The following is a 17,059-nucleotide window of genomic DNA, read 5'->3' as shown; positions in this document are numbered from 1 at the left end:
GATAAAGATATTTATATACATTTTTTTTACTATGGCCTTGAAATTAAGTTATTTTAATTCAGATATGGAGTAAAATATTTGAGATTCAATTATCGTCACATTTTAGCCATTATATGAAAAACAATTTCTTGTAAATTTGTAAAGATTATGAAAAGGAACTTGCAATTTCACCTTACCTACATTAATTTTCACAGAAAGACTTACTGCAATGGCATGGCACACCTATAGTCAAAGGACAATAAGTGTAGCTTTCCAGACTGCATGATCTTGGAAAGGTCACAAACCCTGGCTCTCTAACAGGTTTAGCCTATTCTGCAGAAAGGTCAGCCTGCTGCAGAAGCCCTTCATCCTATAAAAACAAGCACCTTCACAACTGCAAACGTGATGACAAAGTGGGGAACTCCTAGCAAAAGGTGTGTCTCCTCTCAGCGTTCCCATGCCAGCTTCTGGTCCTAGGCGAGGTTAGCAATGGCTAGCTGACACTATGCTATGGTCCTCGTCTATACTGCTAGGAAGTGGGTGTCAGCCTTGCTTCAGCTAGTTAGATCCTTGACATTTGTGTTTCCATACAAGAATGTTTCTTACTGTAGAGAAGGCATTTGTGTGCAAGAGGGAAAGTTCTGCACATGGGGAGGGCACAGGGTGAGGATTTTGAGCTGGTCTGCATGAGAACAGCCAGACTGGCTCAGAGCAATGGTCCATCTAGCCCAGTATCCTGACTTCCCGCAGCGGCCAATGCCCGGTGCTGCAGAGGGTCTGCGTGCCGCTTTTGGTCTGCGGTAACTTCGGTGGGTTTGAAAGTGGGGTCGGTTTGCAGGAGGGGACGGGTAGACAGGTGCTTAGCCCCGCACTCAAGGCCCAGTACACCCGCAATGCAGCGCCCAGCACCGCGCAGAGTCTCCTCCGCGGGACACCGAATGGCGGGAGTGGACGGACCAGCGGCCCTGGGGTCCGGTCCCCGGCACTCGAGGCAGGGCATTCCGGGTCACTTCGCAGGCGGCCCTCGGAATCCGGCCGGCTGCGGAGCCGCTCAGCCTCTGCCTGGGCCGGGTCCGGCCTGTGCGGTGCAGGACGAGCGGGGAGGGGCCGACCCGGGGGGGGCGCGGGGCCGCGCCCCCGATCCGGGGGGTGGCGAGGGGCACGCGCAGCGAGAGGTGGGCGAGGGGCGGCCTGGGGCAGGGGGCGGCGGGGCCGTGGCAGCGCCGGGACTCGAGAGCGACCCACCGCTCCGGCAGCTCCCGGGGCCGGGCCGGCCCGGGCCGAGAGCTGGGCGCGCCGCGGGGACCCCGCCCCGAGCCGGGCTGGTTGCCTGCCCGCGGGCCCGGCAGGTGGATGCCGCCTCCCGTCCCGTCCCGTCCCGTCCCGTCCCCAGCCCGACTCCGCGCCGCCTCTTGCCGCCGCCCGCCCAGCCCCGCGCCGCGCCGCTCCCAGCTGACGGGGGCAGCCCCTTGTTTACCGGCCAGGGAGCGAGGCGGTGCCGAGCCGAGCCGAGCCGAGCCCGACGGAGGGAGCCGAGCCGAGCCGAGCCAGCCGGGCCGCCGACGCCAGGCCCGGGACGGAGCGAGCGGGCAGGAAGGAAGGAAGCGAGGGGCCGGGCTGCCGCTTCCTGGGCCGGCGGCCGGGCGCTATAAGGGGGCGGCGGGCCTGGCCTGGCCGCGGCGGGGCCCGGGGCTCTCGCCGGCGATGCGGCTCTGCGCTCGGCCCCGCGGGCTCTGAGCGGCGGTTGGCAGTTGGCGGTTGCCCGGCGGCGGTTGGCGGTTGGCGCCATGGGGCCGGCGGCGGCGCTCGCGCTGGCCGCGCTGCTGGGGGCCTGCTGCGGCCAGGCCCGCGCGGAGAGTAAGTAGCGCGCGCGGGGCGGCCTCGTCGCGCGGCCGGTCGCCTCCCTCCGCCCGCCCCGCGCCCCTCAGGCCGGTGCCTGGCGCTGGCGGCGGCCTGCCCGGGGCGCGGCGCTCCGGGGCCCTGCCTGCCACGCAGCCCTCGGCGGGCGCAGCGACAGCGGCGGAGCGCGGCCCGCCCACGGCGCGGTGCCGCTCGGCTCCCTGGCGGGCCGGGCCGGGCCGGGTCGGGGCAGGGCAGCGCGCCCGGCGGGACTGACCTGGCCCTGGCCCTGGCCCTGGCCCTGGCCCTGCCCCTGCCCCGGGACAAGCGGCCCCGTCCCTCAGCAGACAGCCCCGGCCGCCGGGCCGCCCCCTCACCCCACCCCACCCGCACTTCCCGCCCCGGCCGGGCGAGCGGCGCTCGGCGGTCGCTGCTGTGCCCGAGGGGACGTTCGTGCCCGGCCCCGATCCCGGCCCCGATCCGGATCCCGCTTTGGTGCGGCCCGTGGATGAACGTTCCCCGGGGGCCGCCCAGGGGGCTACCCGGCGGGTTTCGGGCCTCGGCAGGTCCGCCCCCGGCTGCGGGCCGGGCCGGTCCCCGCAAACCGAGGCCGCGCAGAGTCGCCGGCCGGGGGCTGACCCTGACCACGAGCAGTTCGGCGAACAGCGGACGGGGGGTTTGACTGTTCGCTCAGCAGCTGGCGACGGGCGGTGCGGGTCTCCCCACAGCCTCCCGTGCCTGGGACCTGCTTCGCCGCCAGCCGCCGGCTCCCTCCGCCAGCCCCTGGCCCGAGCTGGAGACGGGCTCACAGGGTCGGCAGAAAGCCGAGTATGGCAGCAAGGTGCAGCTGGGCTCTGCACCTGTAGCCGGGAACTTCCTGCTTGTACCTTTCCTGTCACAGCCAATGTGTTTCTGAAATGTAGGTTTGCGGTGTGAGATACAAGGAGCTGTCTTTACATTAACAGAAAATAGCCGACTGCGGTCTGACTTTTAAAAGGGAAGCGTTCTTTGGAAGCTCCCAAAAATTCAACTCTGTGAGAAGTATCTGCAGATAGTTCAGGTAGCCTTTTAAAAAAGATACTGTGGATTTTTATTTTTAACAAAAAACCTCTTTCAAATAGAGTGGGTCATGAATAAAATATCTTACTCCTAACTCTGCTCGGCATCCTCTAGTTGGAGTTGACATTTATTTTTGAATTTTTTCTATTTTGGCTTGAGGATAAATGAAAAATCTTCTTAGTTTTCAGAGTTGTTGGTAGCTTTACCTTTGTGGCTATTAATATTTACTTCCCAAAAATATTTTGAAATGGGACCTCTAAGTTGATTTCTGAATCAGTTTCTAAAAACGTTTCTCTTAAATGTGGCATTTGGCATGTGAAGGGGGTATAATTGTATCATCTGTGTCTTGCTATATATAAAATAGGGAGTTGAGAGACTAACCCATGCTTTTCTGTTGGAATTTACCCTACAATAATGCCACTGTGGGTTTAATTTTGTTTTAAATGTGAAAAAGCATGGCCCTCTGGCCTTAGCCATTTTAAAGGATTCTAACTGTATGTAGTTCCCTGTCATTTCTCTGTTTTGTTAATTTCAACACCAGATATAGTTTCAGAGGGCTCTTAGTGCAGTGTAAGTTTAAAGTTGCAAGGATTTGAAATTAACCACAAAAATATTCTTAGTCAGGCCTTGGAGTCTACAGGTATTAAAAGCAAAGGGAGTGGGGAGAAGTTACATTAAAACAATCATAGTAAGAATCTGCAGTAGAGGGATTGGGCAGATTCCTAAATGAAGCTCACAGCTATTTTAGCTAGTGTCAGACCATTCTGTTTTGTATGGCAGTTTTTGTTGGATAAGCTTGCTTAAAGAAATTACTTCAGCTAGCGTTTTCTGTTTTAATGTCAGATGTCTGTTTATTTTTATAGAAAATGAAAGGACCCACTAGTAAATATTTTCATAAAGAAAATTTAAATACTGCAGTTGTTCATTTAATAACTTTCATTATATCTGGCAATTTTCCCACTAAAAGAAGCAATATTGGGAGGGTGATTCAGAGTCCAGATACTGCAGTGATGGGCTCTTCACAAATACATACAATAATAAAGGGTACATAGCAGGAAAAGCCTGATGTTCCAGCAGTCAGAGGTAATCAGGCTGATCATGTAAACCAAACATATCCCCCTCTTCCCTCACATGCACTTTTTAAAAATTAATTTGTTAACTATAGATCTTGGAAAGGAATACTACTGTATCTTTTTATCTAGGAGTTGAGATATAGTCAGCAAGCAGCCCAAACTGGCCTGTGAAGATTTCTCTTTTCAGTGCATGACACTCATATTATTAATATTTACACAACTTTAATCCAGTGACCTCAAAGCTCTTTACAAATTGTTACTGTTACAAACAAATTGATACTATTGCTACTGTGGCTTTCTTTAGCACCCTTTGTTCTTGGATTGCATGTACATTTATGAACATAATGAATTAATCCTCACATCTCCCTTGTGAAATAGGGATGTATTCTTTCTATTTTATAGAGAGAAATGGCAGCAATGCCCAAGGAGTCAGACTGTGGCAGAGCCCAGAATGGAACTCGAGGAAATTACTTCTTAATTTTATTATTTATGCAGTAGTGTGCTAGGCATTTTACAGATCTGTAGGAAGATGAGGTCCTTGGACCAAAGAGTTTTCAGTTATTTGGAGTCTTGACTCCCATTTCTCTGCTTTAACAACTAGACCACACTCCTATATTTGTAAAGCATTATAGTAGGGATTGAAAATAACACACTCTTTAATGTGAAGACATAGTCAGTAGTTTGAAGGGTGAATGGATTCACAGTTGTTACACAAGCAAAACAGTGTGAAGCTCTTGAGGATTTAATTATTGCTCCATAAACAGGATGCTTTTTGTTGAAATGAAATAACTCAAACTGCACACGCATAGGCCGTGCATATTCTTTTGAGAGAATCTGTTTCTAAATTATAGAAGCACAGTCTCCTACAGCTGTAAAATTTGTGATTTGTGAAGTTCCTTAAAAGATGTCCCCCTCCTCCTCCGGTTTTTTTAAATTTTGTCATATACTGAGCATGACCCTGGAAGTCCACTCTACTCTTGAGAGTTTATAATAGAAAAAGCCAGTTGTCACTATAGCTGGGACACAGGCCTCCTGTCTTGCAGTTGTAGGGCTCCATGAAATATTCCTTTATAAAGGGAAACTGTCCCCAGTGTATTCTCTGCTCTGCCTGTAGCCTGGTGAGATCATAAGATGAGAATAATTTATCACCAAAAGTAACCTGGTAAGCCTTTTGGAGAGCAATCCGAAGGATGGCCATCTTGCTGGAAACAAGTTATAGAGACATGGTGGGTGAGGGAATATCTTTTTATTGGACCATCTTCTGTTGGTGATAGAGACAAGCTTTTGAGGCTACACACAGCGCTTCAGATCTTGGACAGGTAGGGAGAGTGTCACAGCTAAACACAAGATTGAACAGATAGAATATGTGCTACTTCTGCTAAACAAAGGGATTGTTCAAGATGAAGTGGTCTGTTAGCATCCCTCTAGACATAGGACAAAAGGGGCGGTTAATGGGTTACTGATTGTTGTTGTAATGAGCCATACATCTAGTGTCTTTTTTAAGACCATGATTTTTAGTGTTTAGCAAAGTTATGAATTTAAGCTCCCAAGCTCATCATTTGAAAGGGGTGTGTTTGGAAGTTTTCATTTGTGGAACTGGCACCGTATCTGCCTCATTGCGGAGACTTGAGGCCTGGCTCTGCTTCCTCTGAAGTCAGTGAGAACCTTCTGCCTGATCTCAAACGCCTTTAATATTTACTTTTTCACCCCTTCAGTTGAGTAGTTCTGAACACCTTGGCCCAGTGGATTCATCTTTGGTATTGTGACATTATTGCTCCAATATGTCCTTTGCCTTTGTAGAGGACAGGTACAGCAGTAAAGTCCCCCGTCCCCCCCTCCTTTTTTTTTTTTTCTTTTTTTTTCTTTTTCTCAAGTAAGCTCCTGCTATAACTTTAATGTTTAGAACATAAAAATGGTAGGTTTGGGGGAATGCAGTGTGCAGCAGGCCAGGTTATGGGGTTTGTGTGTGTGATTGGCACAGGAGAAGCAATCTCCATTACACAGGAGGATTGCCCTTGCCTCAGCAGAGGTCTTCTCCTTTCTTAGCTACAGGAATGAATGCAGCACCTGCCTCAGAAGGTCATCTGAGGGAGTTTGAGTAAATGAACTTACTCTCACCTTCATCACAGCCTCGTCTGAACCTGCTTCACCCCCCAGATCACACTATTAGGGATAGCAACTGAAGTTTAAAATTAAATATTTCAACTACTGGATCTTTTTCTATTTGTTAAACCATTATTCAAGTAGGTTGGAAACTGGCTCACAGTCCCTTCAGTTGTGGTCTCTCTCCCCTGGCTGGTAGTCCTCATGACCTCTCCTCTTGGTAAGGTGGACATCCCTATTGCTAGCTTCAGAAAAGTAAGAGGAAGAAACACTCAGAAGCCCTCTTTCCTCTTCCCACATCTTATTCTTCTAAACGAGTTTATTATATTGTCAAGTGTCATACTTTTTGGATTGAGCAAAATGAATATTGTTTTCTTTTAATGATTCAGTTACTGAGGCAAGCTGTATACATTTTAAAAACTATAGCTTTAATAAAATATATTCTGTTAAATGCACTGATCTTTTCATGAACAATATTATGTTATCTCGGACTTAATGGATAAAGAAATAAAGCTTTGCAGTAGTGAGTCATTAAGGTTTATTATCCAAACTGTTTACTGTAAATAAGGTTTAGGTTCCAGAATTTCTCCCAGTCAGTACCTTAAGGGTATTGCTGCCGAACTAGTTTGTACAAGAGGCTCTGCCTGTCATTATGGCATGTATTTTAGAAGAATTGCTATGCCTTGCTATTTCATTTTTTTTTGGTGGCCTGTTAGAAATGATTTTTTTTTTTTTTTTTTTTTAAATAAAGTTTCTTTGACTAGCTTGATAACCGAGGATGCAGGGGTGTTTTTTACTCCTCCAAAAGAACTGCTGTCCTATTTGGCTGTCCCCTCCCTTTTTGTTGTATGGTGGAGAGAGTGTGTGTGCAGACTGGGCATTGGGCCTGTTCCCATTGAAGTTAGTGGTCCAAATTCATTATCTGATGTAAGAAGTTAGAAATTTGGCTCACAGGGAATTTTATCACTGGCTTTCGTGGGAGCAGCAGTGGGTCTAATATCTGCAACATGCTGGAGCAGGTATTTGGTGCTCGATCCCTTTCCTTAAGATGAGTTTTGCTTTGATGTTAGGAATCTTATTTGTCTTTAAGAATAAGTCACTAATAACTGGCTTCTGAACTTTTTGTCTTTCTTCTGGGAGCTAACTTGACCAGTTTTCATATTGATTTATTGCTGAATTTTTCCCCAAGAAGAAATATCGCTGAGAGAAGCTAGGGAAAAAACACTTGTTCCTTTGGGTAATACAGAGTTATAGGGCTGACATGAGAATGGTTGGAGCACAAATAGAAGGCTTAAATGGCTGAGTAGAATTCAGCAAAGATATTCAGAAAATACTTGTTTTTTTCCTGTTCTTCAGTTCTGAAGTTTTATAAAATATTCTTAACTGTGTAACTTCATGATGTACAATGAAATGGTGTTCACCTAGCATGGTGATGGCCATAGAATGAGAACCTGAATAGAATAAGAAGTCATGTGCACAATCCCTTGCAAGTCAATAGATAATTCTTCTTAACAATATAATTTTCCACAGAAGTGTGAAATTCTACAAAAGCTTCAATAGAATTTCATAAAAAATGGCTATAACTAGGTAGGGTATGCCTTTAAAGAAGTTGTTGTTGGTTATTTTACAAAAGCTCTTGATCACTGATTAATATCTAGGGATTTACCTAATTCTAACTCTTAAGCGATAAAGGACTTGGATAGTTAATCTTATCATTGCATCCATGTACTAAATAATTTGTAGTCTGTGGCATGTGTGTCTAGTTGCCTTAAACCATGACGTTTTATTCTTGGTAGTTTCCTATGAAAGTCTTGAGTAATTATTGTCTTTTCCATTTTCTAAAAGTTAACTATGTATTTAAATTGCATTAAATAGAGCTTTATACATGTCGAAGTAGCTGCTCATTGGGAACTACTTTGTCTGCTGCAGCTTGTTACCTGAGCATTTGTTAAGCACAAACCAACAATTAAGCTGATCTTCTGTTACCAATCCAGTCTTAGTTGCACTTGTGGTTTATGCATTGAATATCAACATACTGTGGTGGCTTTTTCCTTCTGTTGTTTTTCCTTTTGCTAGTGGAAATCTGTGTCTTAAGTGTCAGCTTAAATTTTATTTGGTTATTGATTTATGTTCTTCATGAAGAAATAACTTACTCTTACATTTAATAATACTCCTGAACTCTATTTAAAAATTACATTTTAATGGAAAATATTTTCTTTTTTGGCAAGACACTTGAATCTATCAGTGGGGAAAATAATGAAAGAAAACATCCCTCCTTAGCTATCAATTTTGCAGTTTGTGGCTGCCTAGAAGCATGTGTTCCTCACTTTAAAGTGTCCTTAGAAAAGTTTGTTGAAGCTTTGATCCTTGGCATGTATTGACCAATAATCATGTTACTGCTCCTGCTGATTTCTCTTTGTTGCCCCAAATAGCATGCTGTCCTGGCACTTCATTAGAAGCAGTAACAAGGCTCCAGCAAAGTTGTCGGCCTCTTGGTATGGCCAAAAATTTAAAGATGTATTTTTTTTATTTTGATATGTCTTGATTTTTTTAAATGGAAAAATGATGCTGAAAACATTTGCTTTGTCAGAATGCTCGAACTCCTTACCATGTAGTCTTCTCCCTCCAAGCCCCAGTTCCCTCCAAGATGATTTAATTTCTTGCTAGCTGTTATCTAATGCTAGGGAAAGCTAGATATTAGCTGGCAGAAATAATGGATATAGATGAAATATTTCTGAGTTAATTGTTGTAGCTTGTATGAGACTTTAAGGCTCTGGGGGAAAACCACACTTAGTTGGTGTAACCCCCAACACGGGTTTGGTGTTCTCATGCATTTGCATCCTTCCCCTTCTAACTTGCTCTGAAGAAATACTAAAACCATCCATGTAAGTTGTGTGTCTCCCAAAATTTATATTTGGGGTGCCCAGTGAGAGAGTTTGTTGGTTCCCTTCCACCTTGCCCAGAAGCATTGGTGGGGTAAAGAGGGTCTCGTTAGGTGGTCACAAGATTTCCTGTCCCAAATTTTAAAGGCACATGTATTGATATGTTCTGTATGTTGTAACATTTTTCTGATAATGATTTATGAAGCAATTTGGATATAATGCCCAAAAAATCCCATTGAGCAGTGTTGTTGCTCAGAATCCAAATATTGCCAGGTTTAATTTTTATTTGCAATGAATCAGATTTATGAACAATTACTAGGAGGTTTTTGTAGAAATTAAATAAAATTGTTTAAAAAAAAATCTATTAGGGGCCTGTGGAAAACTGAGAGGTAAGAATGTTAATTGTCATTAAACTGCTAAGCTGTGTGTTAGTTTCGCAAGAATCTCAGAGCAGTGAGTAACTTCTTAAAATGGCAACATATGTGGTGGTTGTATAATGAGTGGGGCTTATATATGTTGTGGTGCGTGGCTGAAGGTGTGGTGCTTCCAGTGCCCAAGGAGTGTGTTGCAGGAAACAAGCCTTCCCTGTAGTGTGTTCCTGCAGGCCCTTTCAAAGAGCTTTGATTCTCTCATGCTTTGAAATAGTTCAATTTTGTTTGATTCAAGTGTTTTTTAACATGCATTAGATTAGATCATGAGCCCTTTTAATATGTGACTTTGAACATGTTTTACTGCAGGATCCCAAACTCTAGCATCTGTACTGTTGAGAGTAGATAGGTTCAAATGGACATGGGTGGATGAGCAAGAAATTAGGCCTTAACTGTGTGGCTAGACTCTTACGTTAATGCAGGAGATTGCACTCTCAATCTTAATTACTGTATAAACTGCAGCTTCTGATTTCTATTGGGAGAGTATTTTGATGAAATTCTGATTTAACACACCAAGCAAGCCAGATCTAAAATGCTAAATGGCTTAAAGAGGAGAACTGTTCCTCGCTTATTTACAAGCTGATATAAGTGGTCCTATTGTGAAAATGTATAGTTAGACAACTTTAAAACAACTGCTTGCCTACCAGGCCATAATGGCCCAAGAGACTTCAGCTTCGTTTTGAATGTCTATGCTAAGTGGAAGAATCCCTGTCAGGAAACCATAGAAGTGACTTTAGAATGCATTGTTTTTGCATATAGAGTTTTTGTGAGAAACAAATTCATAGTATAATTTTTATATGTGTATAGAGAGAAAGCAAAGATTGCAGAAAAAAGTTACCATGTCTTCAGAAGACCTCTTTTCTGAGTGAAATAGCTAAGGTGGCTTTATTCTATAAAAAAAAAATCCAAGTGATATTGGGTTTTTTTAAGTTTATTTTTAAACAGTCAACTGTTAAATTAAACAGTTTAATTTTATTTTATGGTTTGATTGTATTTGAAGGGGAGAGAAGGGCCTCTGTAGTAAGTAAAACTAGACTGTCTTTGCATTCAGTGTTGTCCTTTGGACTCAAACATTGAAAAGTACTCTTTGATTGGTGGCTAACTTGATGTTTTTGTGTTTATGAAAGAGGTAAGATCTGAATTCAGTTGTCTGATGATACCCTTGTTGGCATTATTAAAGTAAATGTTAAAAAAAACCAAATTAAGGTTAACTCATGAAGTATTGTGCTTTTAGGCTGAAAGCAAATCTTAGTAGTAGTGTGAATGCTAGATACTTCCGTGAAATTGAATGCAGGAATAGTACAGTATTGTTTTAAGATTTATTTCAAAACTTAATTGAAAAATGTGGTTTGCAAGTAATCTGCTAGAAAAATGGCTAAATTATTCTAATTATAATTAAAAAAACATTCACTGCCTCTTGTGTTAGTAAGAAGCTTTGAATAGGGGTTCTAATCCCCATGTAGACTCTGATTCAGGAAGGCACTTCAGTGGGATGCAAAGCAGCTGGACAAAATTCTCACAAGTATGAAAATTATAAATGTATTGTGTATCTCCGCTAATTAAATTCCTATGGAAAATTGTTTTAACACCTCAGTAGAAAGCAGGGATGATATCACTGTTAGAAATCAAAGATAAATGCATCACATGCCTTACAGAAGTTAAAATGAAGAGGCATAAAATGCTCTGTCTAGACTGAACATGCCTCCGTTGTTGGTGCTCTTTTGAAAATTAGCCAACAGTGTCTTGAATTTCCATGTAGTGATACTCAGTAGCACCACTAATAGTTAATACTTTAATTTGTGTGGTGCTAGCAGTGTGTTAAGTGTTTTATAGACAAGTATGGAAAACAAACTCCTTGCCACAAAGAGCTTACATTCCAAACAGATTTGTAAGCATGAACAGGGTCTAGTAACACCTCTGTTCTGAAGGTTTTTATGATGTAATGCCATAAATGTGCATGTTTATAATATAGCTGCATAGGTCTACTCCAGCTAAAAGCTTAGTGCATAAATTATTTTAAGATATAAAAAAAAAATTAATGATTCCGATTCAGATTAATAGGAACAATTTCAAGTAAATCCATCTTGGAAGAGTTGATCCCGATCTGTGGTACTTCTATAAAGATCACAGGTAGGAGGAGTGGCATGAAATGTGGTCACTGGCACCAAGGAAATTGAGTCTTGGCTAAAGAATTTTAAAAACAGAATTTGATTTAAAGAATTTTTAGAGATTTATTCTCCTGTAAGTGTGACCTTTTAAAGGGACTCTGTCAAGAGTGACAGTCTGCAATTTGTACTTAAAATTGTCATCTCACAGCAACAAAACAGTGCTTGCATGCAATGCTTCAGTGGGTATCTGATGCACTCAGAATAGCAGAGATGTGAGTGTGGATGTTAATTGAATTCAGTTACTGGTTCTGGATCGTGTAATTGAGAGAGTTCATAATTTGCAATATAATTAAAAATCAGAGGTGCAAAGTTTGTATGTTTTTTTTATACCGTTTTGTTTTAAAAATAATTTACTAATAGCAGCACTGGAAGATCACTAATTTAAGTTCACAAGTAGGTATGCTGGTATATTCAGGTACAAAGTTAGACATATAGGTACATGTTGTTAATGGTAACTGTTTGTTTTTGGTGTGGCATTGTTGTTTACAGTTAGGTAGGTGATTTGGTCTGACATCATTATATCCAAATAGAAAATCCTGGATCTTCAAAAATCGGTTTTGAGAGAGGAGCTGTAGACCATGAATCAGAATAGCTGTCACCATGGATCATTTTGAGGAATGCTTCCAAAGGGATTTTGGTAGGTTAAACAAACTGCAGTGTCCAGTGCTGCTAGAGACAAACGTTTAAATAACTCCATACATACTCCAAATACTGAGGTTAGAACCAGTTACTGAAGGAGTTATAAAGAACACTGGGATAGGCTTGGTATGTCTCATGTTACTTGCATTTTGGTCAGTAGCTCCTGCTCTGCAGATTGCCTCTTGCAAATAAAATGTAGGATTGATGTATAAAAGCAAATAAACCCAGATTTAATGCTGATTTTCTGTTCTAGTAAGCTTTTTAGCTCATTTTCCATTTGACTTTTATTTTGTGGTGACAGAGAGTTTACAAGTATCCAAGAATAAACATGTTTTTCTCCTATGGCAGGAAAAGAAGGGTGCATGTTAAGGGGTTTTTAGTATCTTCAAAGTGACGGCAAGAACAGGTTAGATGCAGCTGCTGCAAATTGGGATCTGACTACTACCACAAGACCCTTTTCATTTTGACCTTTTACCTCTCTCCCTCCTCATCCCTGTCCATTTGCAGCAGTTACCCTGCATTTGGGAAGGGAAGCTGTTACCAGCAAGGGTATGATTCTGCTTCATGATCTGTTTATGGGGATGCTGCAATGAAATGTATGCTATATCTGACCATCCAGAGGCTGTGTGTGCTTAGAGTCCTCCTTGTATCCAGTGCTGTTCGTTAAGCAAGTTTGCCCTGCCATTGGCATACCTTCTTGCATAACAGGATTTTGTTTGTTTTAATCTTTCCATGAACACAATTTTCTTAAAAGAGAACTTGTGATACAAAAGGGCAAAATATTATCATAGCCAACCCTCTCCCCTCCTAAAGGAAATTAAGGAGAAATGGAAAAGGGTCACCAGATTCCATTTAGTCCATCCCCTTTTTTCCTTTTAAAAAAAACAAAAAAAAAACACACACACAAAAAAAAAACCACACAAGAAATGGTGCTTTTGTCAAAAGTGCAGAGAGCACTACATTGTGGATATGTTATCAGGCCAAGTGCTATTTGTGTTTTTTATGGTGCATGCACATTTTACTGCCTAGTTGATTAATCATCAGAACTGTTTGTTCTGTAATCAATTCATTTTTCCCATATTCAAAAATCCTTTGATGGTAACTAGTTGCCTTCCCCTTGAGAGGAGGGGCTAACTATGATTCCCTTTGGAGTTCAATATAATACACAGTTTGCTTAGTGTTCATACAAACTCAATTCCAGCTGATAGTGGGGGGGTGGAAAAAACTTTTTTTCCAATGAGACTAGGAAGGTGTTGAGAGTTAGTGAGGGGAAGAGATTCAGGGAGGGTGTTTTAGGTCATGGTGTTGGGTATACCAAGAAGAATTTTACATTAACAGTTGAAAGATTGTGTGAAAGGGCAAAGCTAGTTGGTGCTAAAAGAATGGAAGGGGATGAAGAGAGGTCTAGAGAGAGATGAGATCTGTGAGGACAGCTGGAGCAAGTCCATAGAGAGTAGAAAAACAAGGAAGGTAACTTTGATTTAATCCTGAAATACATGGTCAGCTGGTGAAGCTGATTTGAAGAACAAAGTGATGCATTTGTGTATTCAGTGCAGGTAAACATCTTGTTGGTCACAGGGAACAGAGTGGCAGTAGTCAATACAGCTTGTTCAGCCAGGGCCGATGTGAAAAAAAGAAAGAAGAGTCAGTAGAGAGTGAGAGATCTCCTGTTGCCTTGAGGAGAGAGAGATTTGAGCTGAAGATTCAGAATTGATTCCTTCACTTGGCATTGTGGCTAGCTGGAAGGCCTGAGGCCTGTGATGCATTAGGTGAGCTGGTAACTTCAGCAATGCTTTTGTTTTAGGCTTTGCTAGACCTCTTATTTCTGTGGTGGGGTTTTTCAGTGGACTGTCTGTGTTTGATACTGTTTCTCTGACTGGTTTTGTAAAAAGACTCAATCGCTTGTGGGTTTTGCGCTGTCACTCAGTCCTGCACCAGGTGTTGCAATTAGTGAATTTTTTTATCAGTGTTTAGAGGTATAAATTCACCCAGGTTTCTTTCTCTTGTTCCTTGTTTCACTGGTGCCTGGTCTTACGTTTCTCTGTTGTTCTTCCAATTTGTGCCATGTGTGATTGTTCACTTTGCCAGTTTTTTCTCTGGATTATTGGTTCTGTTGAATAAAGTGCTTAACTAGATATTGCAGGGAAAATGTTTCCAACCTTGAAATGTAATAGCAGTAAAATAAACTGAATTGAAAGGAACACGTGAGCCCATGTTCTCAGTTGTTGGTAGAAATACCTTTATTACCCCCTCAATAAAGACCAACCTAGAGTATAGGCTGTGTAATTTCATTTTCACAAAATTTCCATCCCTCTCTCAATCCCCTGCATATAATGCCAAATTGCCCAATTACTCTCACTAAATCCTTTTGTATTAATTGCATAATCTGACATGAGGTAGGTATGGTGTTCTCTTTAAATACTTGCCAAAAATCCTCTGCTGAATGGGTGCTTATTTATCTCTTGCAAATGACTGCACTGTTTCAGTGTGGAGATTCCATTCATGGCAAACACAAAATCCTAGAAACTGCAGATGACAAAGACCTTCTGAATATCTTCTGGCCCACAGTGATAGGCACATATATTGCAGGGAACAATCCTACATGCTTCCTAATGCTTAATCCATACGACTTTGAAATGTACCCACTAATGTTCTGACTGTGCAGTGTATTGGGCAGCTGTTGAAGAACAAATGTTCCTTTAGAAAATTGTCACTTAATTATTTCTGTTCTTTGTCTTCCAGTTTGCGGGAGCATGGACATTCGCAATAACCTGACCCGGTTGAATATGCTTGAGAAATGCACTGTGATCGAGGGCCATTTGCAAATATTGCTGATGTTTAAAACCAAGCCTGAAGATTTCCGTGAGCTCAGCTTTCCCAAACTGACTATGATTACGGACTACTTATTGCTCTTCCGGGTATATGGCCTAGAGAGTTTAAAGGGACTTTTCCCCAACCTCACTGTGATTCGAGGAACTCATCTCTTCTTTAACTATGCTCTGGTCATTTTTGAGATGGTTCACTTGAAAGAGATTGGCCTTTATAACCTGATGAACATCACTCGAGGTGCAGTGCGGATCGAGAAGAACAATGAACTGTGTTATTTGTCCACAATAGACTGGTCTAGGATTTTAGACTCTGTGGAAGACAATTACATTGTTGCCAACAAGGATGACAAAGAAGAGTGTGGAGATGTGTGTCCAGGAACTGTGAAAGGAAAAAGCAACTGCCCCCCTACAGTAATAAATGGCATTTTCATTGAACGCTGCTGGACCCACGATCATTGTCAAAGAGGTAGGAAAACAGAGTGACAGATTTATTTTGATTTTGCGTGTGCTCTGCTGGCAGCTCTTGCACCATCCTTGCTGCCGTTATATCTGTCTAAGTACTGATATAGTCCCTCATAAACTGCTACCTCTTTATTTGGAATGTGGATTTACATTTTTCTTCCATTGTAAAAAGGAACTCAGTAAAGAAAGCTAATGGCATTTTTACATTTTCAAAGTTCGGTGTCTTATTGCACAGCTTCCTTTTAAAAAGGCCACCATTCTAAAATCTCTTATATCCTCAGCTGCATACTGAATATTTAGGAACTAAAGATTCTTTTTTAAATCTGTGATTAATTTTAAAAATCATTCCCACCTACCCCCATCCCGTCCTGTCTATGTGACTGACTAATGGCAATTTCTTCAAGAAACCCCCAAACAACAACATCATCCACCTGTCATTTAGCTTCCTTTTATAAAGAAAATTATTGAAATTTTAAATTTGGAGACAGCTTAATGTACTCTCTTGCACCTGCCTGACTCCATTTTTTTTAAAGTTAATTGTTTTTGATCAGTCATAAGTGTTGAAAATGTTAACAAATGAGCACACTGGTCACCTGGTAACTATGGCAGAGATTAAATGACCATTCTTCTTGAGCTGTGTGTGTTGCTGGAACCTTACTGCTTCTGTTCTTGTGCCATCCACAGTAATGTTCAACCAAGATAGCCTTAAAGTGTGTGACTGTTTTGCTAAGCTTAAAGTAAGCTTGTGGGAATTGTATTTTGGCTTTTATCTGTCCAGAGTGCTCCATGGCAACTCCTAATGCATATAGATATCAGTGTCTTGAAATATGATCCTCTGCATTTCTGGGGCTTACCTGGTGACCTAAAACAACTATTCCACCCCTCGCCCTCCGGCCCCAAGCACCTTGGATGCCTGTATTTCTGGACTTGGTCATATCAGACTGCTTGAATTTGGCCCTTATCTATTCCTTTTTTAAAACTACTGAGGCTGGGATGAAATGTAGTCAGATGATCTGTCAAAGTTCTTTGTTTTGGAATAAAATAAAACTTGCTCAGATTTATGTTTGGAGTTTAATAAATTAAAATGAATGCAGGTGCTTCATTTCGGTATTTGGTACTTAGATGCTAAAGTGATGGGTGCTTTAGAAATGGTTCAGGTAGAGATATAGTCAATGTAGAGAATATGTAAGGAGAATTTTTCCTAGTTTTCTGTGTGTTTTTTAAATTTCAGAAATGTCAGCTTTCCGTCTTCCTCCTCCTTTGTTCATTGTTCTCCCTTTCTACTTGTAGAGGTATTGCCATTCCCTGCACTGCAGTATTTCCTCTAGCTACAGGAATCTTTCTTTTAAAAAATAGTTGTTGTATTGCTGCAGAGACATAGATACATAAAATAACTTTTGAATCCTCCCTGGACTGAAATATCATGAATAATGAGTATATTGATGAATACTTTGCTGTTCAGTGTTTGAGCTGAGCTGTAGTGAGTTACATACTGTGTGGTAGAATTCTGCCCCCAGATATCGTAGACTGATAGAAAATCCACATGCATAGGGACAGCAGAATCTCAAAGATGAGCCATGTGCTTCTAGGAAGAGAATT

The 17,059-nt window shown here is 42.4% G+C and overlaps 1 protein-coding gene across 3 annotated transcripts in view; it reads left to right on the top strand.

Annotated features, from left to right (window-relative positions):
• The first annotated feature begins 1,377 nt into the window (after positions 1–1,377).
• The window catches only part of INSR (insulin receptor), an 88,932-nt gene continuing 73,250 nt past the window's right edge, over positions 1,378–17,059 (top strand). Inside the window, exons 1-3 of one of the 3 annotated variants that reach the window (XM_067561340.1) lie at positions 11,724–12,168; positions 12,519–12,576; positions 13,722–15,464. In XM_067561340.1, the coding sequence (XP_067417441.1) occupies positions 14,924–15,464 (541 nt within the window). In that variant the 5' untranslated portion in view covers positions 11,724–12,168; positions 12,519–12,576; positions 13,722–14,923. Of the gene's footprint in view, positions 1,837–11,723; positions 15,465–17,059 lie in introns of those variants that run through there. The other 2 variants (XM_067561324.1, XM_067561331.1) reach the window with 2 other exon arrangements.

The sequence above is a fragment of the Emydura macquarii genome, unplaced genomic scaffold (genome assembly GCF_026122565.2).
Source record: "Emydura macquarii macquarii isolate MOO-44397 ecotype Brisbane River unplaced genomic scaffold, CSIRO-AGI_Emac_v2 contig_306, whole genome shotgun sequence".
In the NCBI taxonomy this organism is placed as follows: domain Eukaryota; kingdom Metazoa; phylum Chordata; order Testudines; family Chelidae; genus Emydura; species Emydura macquarii.
This window is presented reverse-complemented; position numbering and strand designations above follow the sequence as displayed.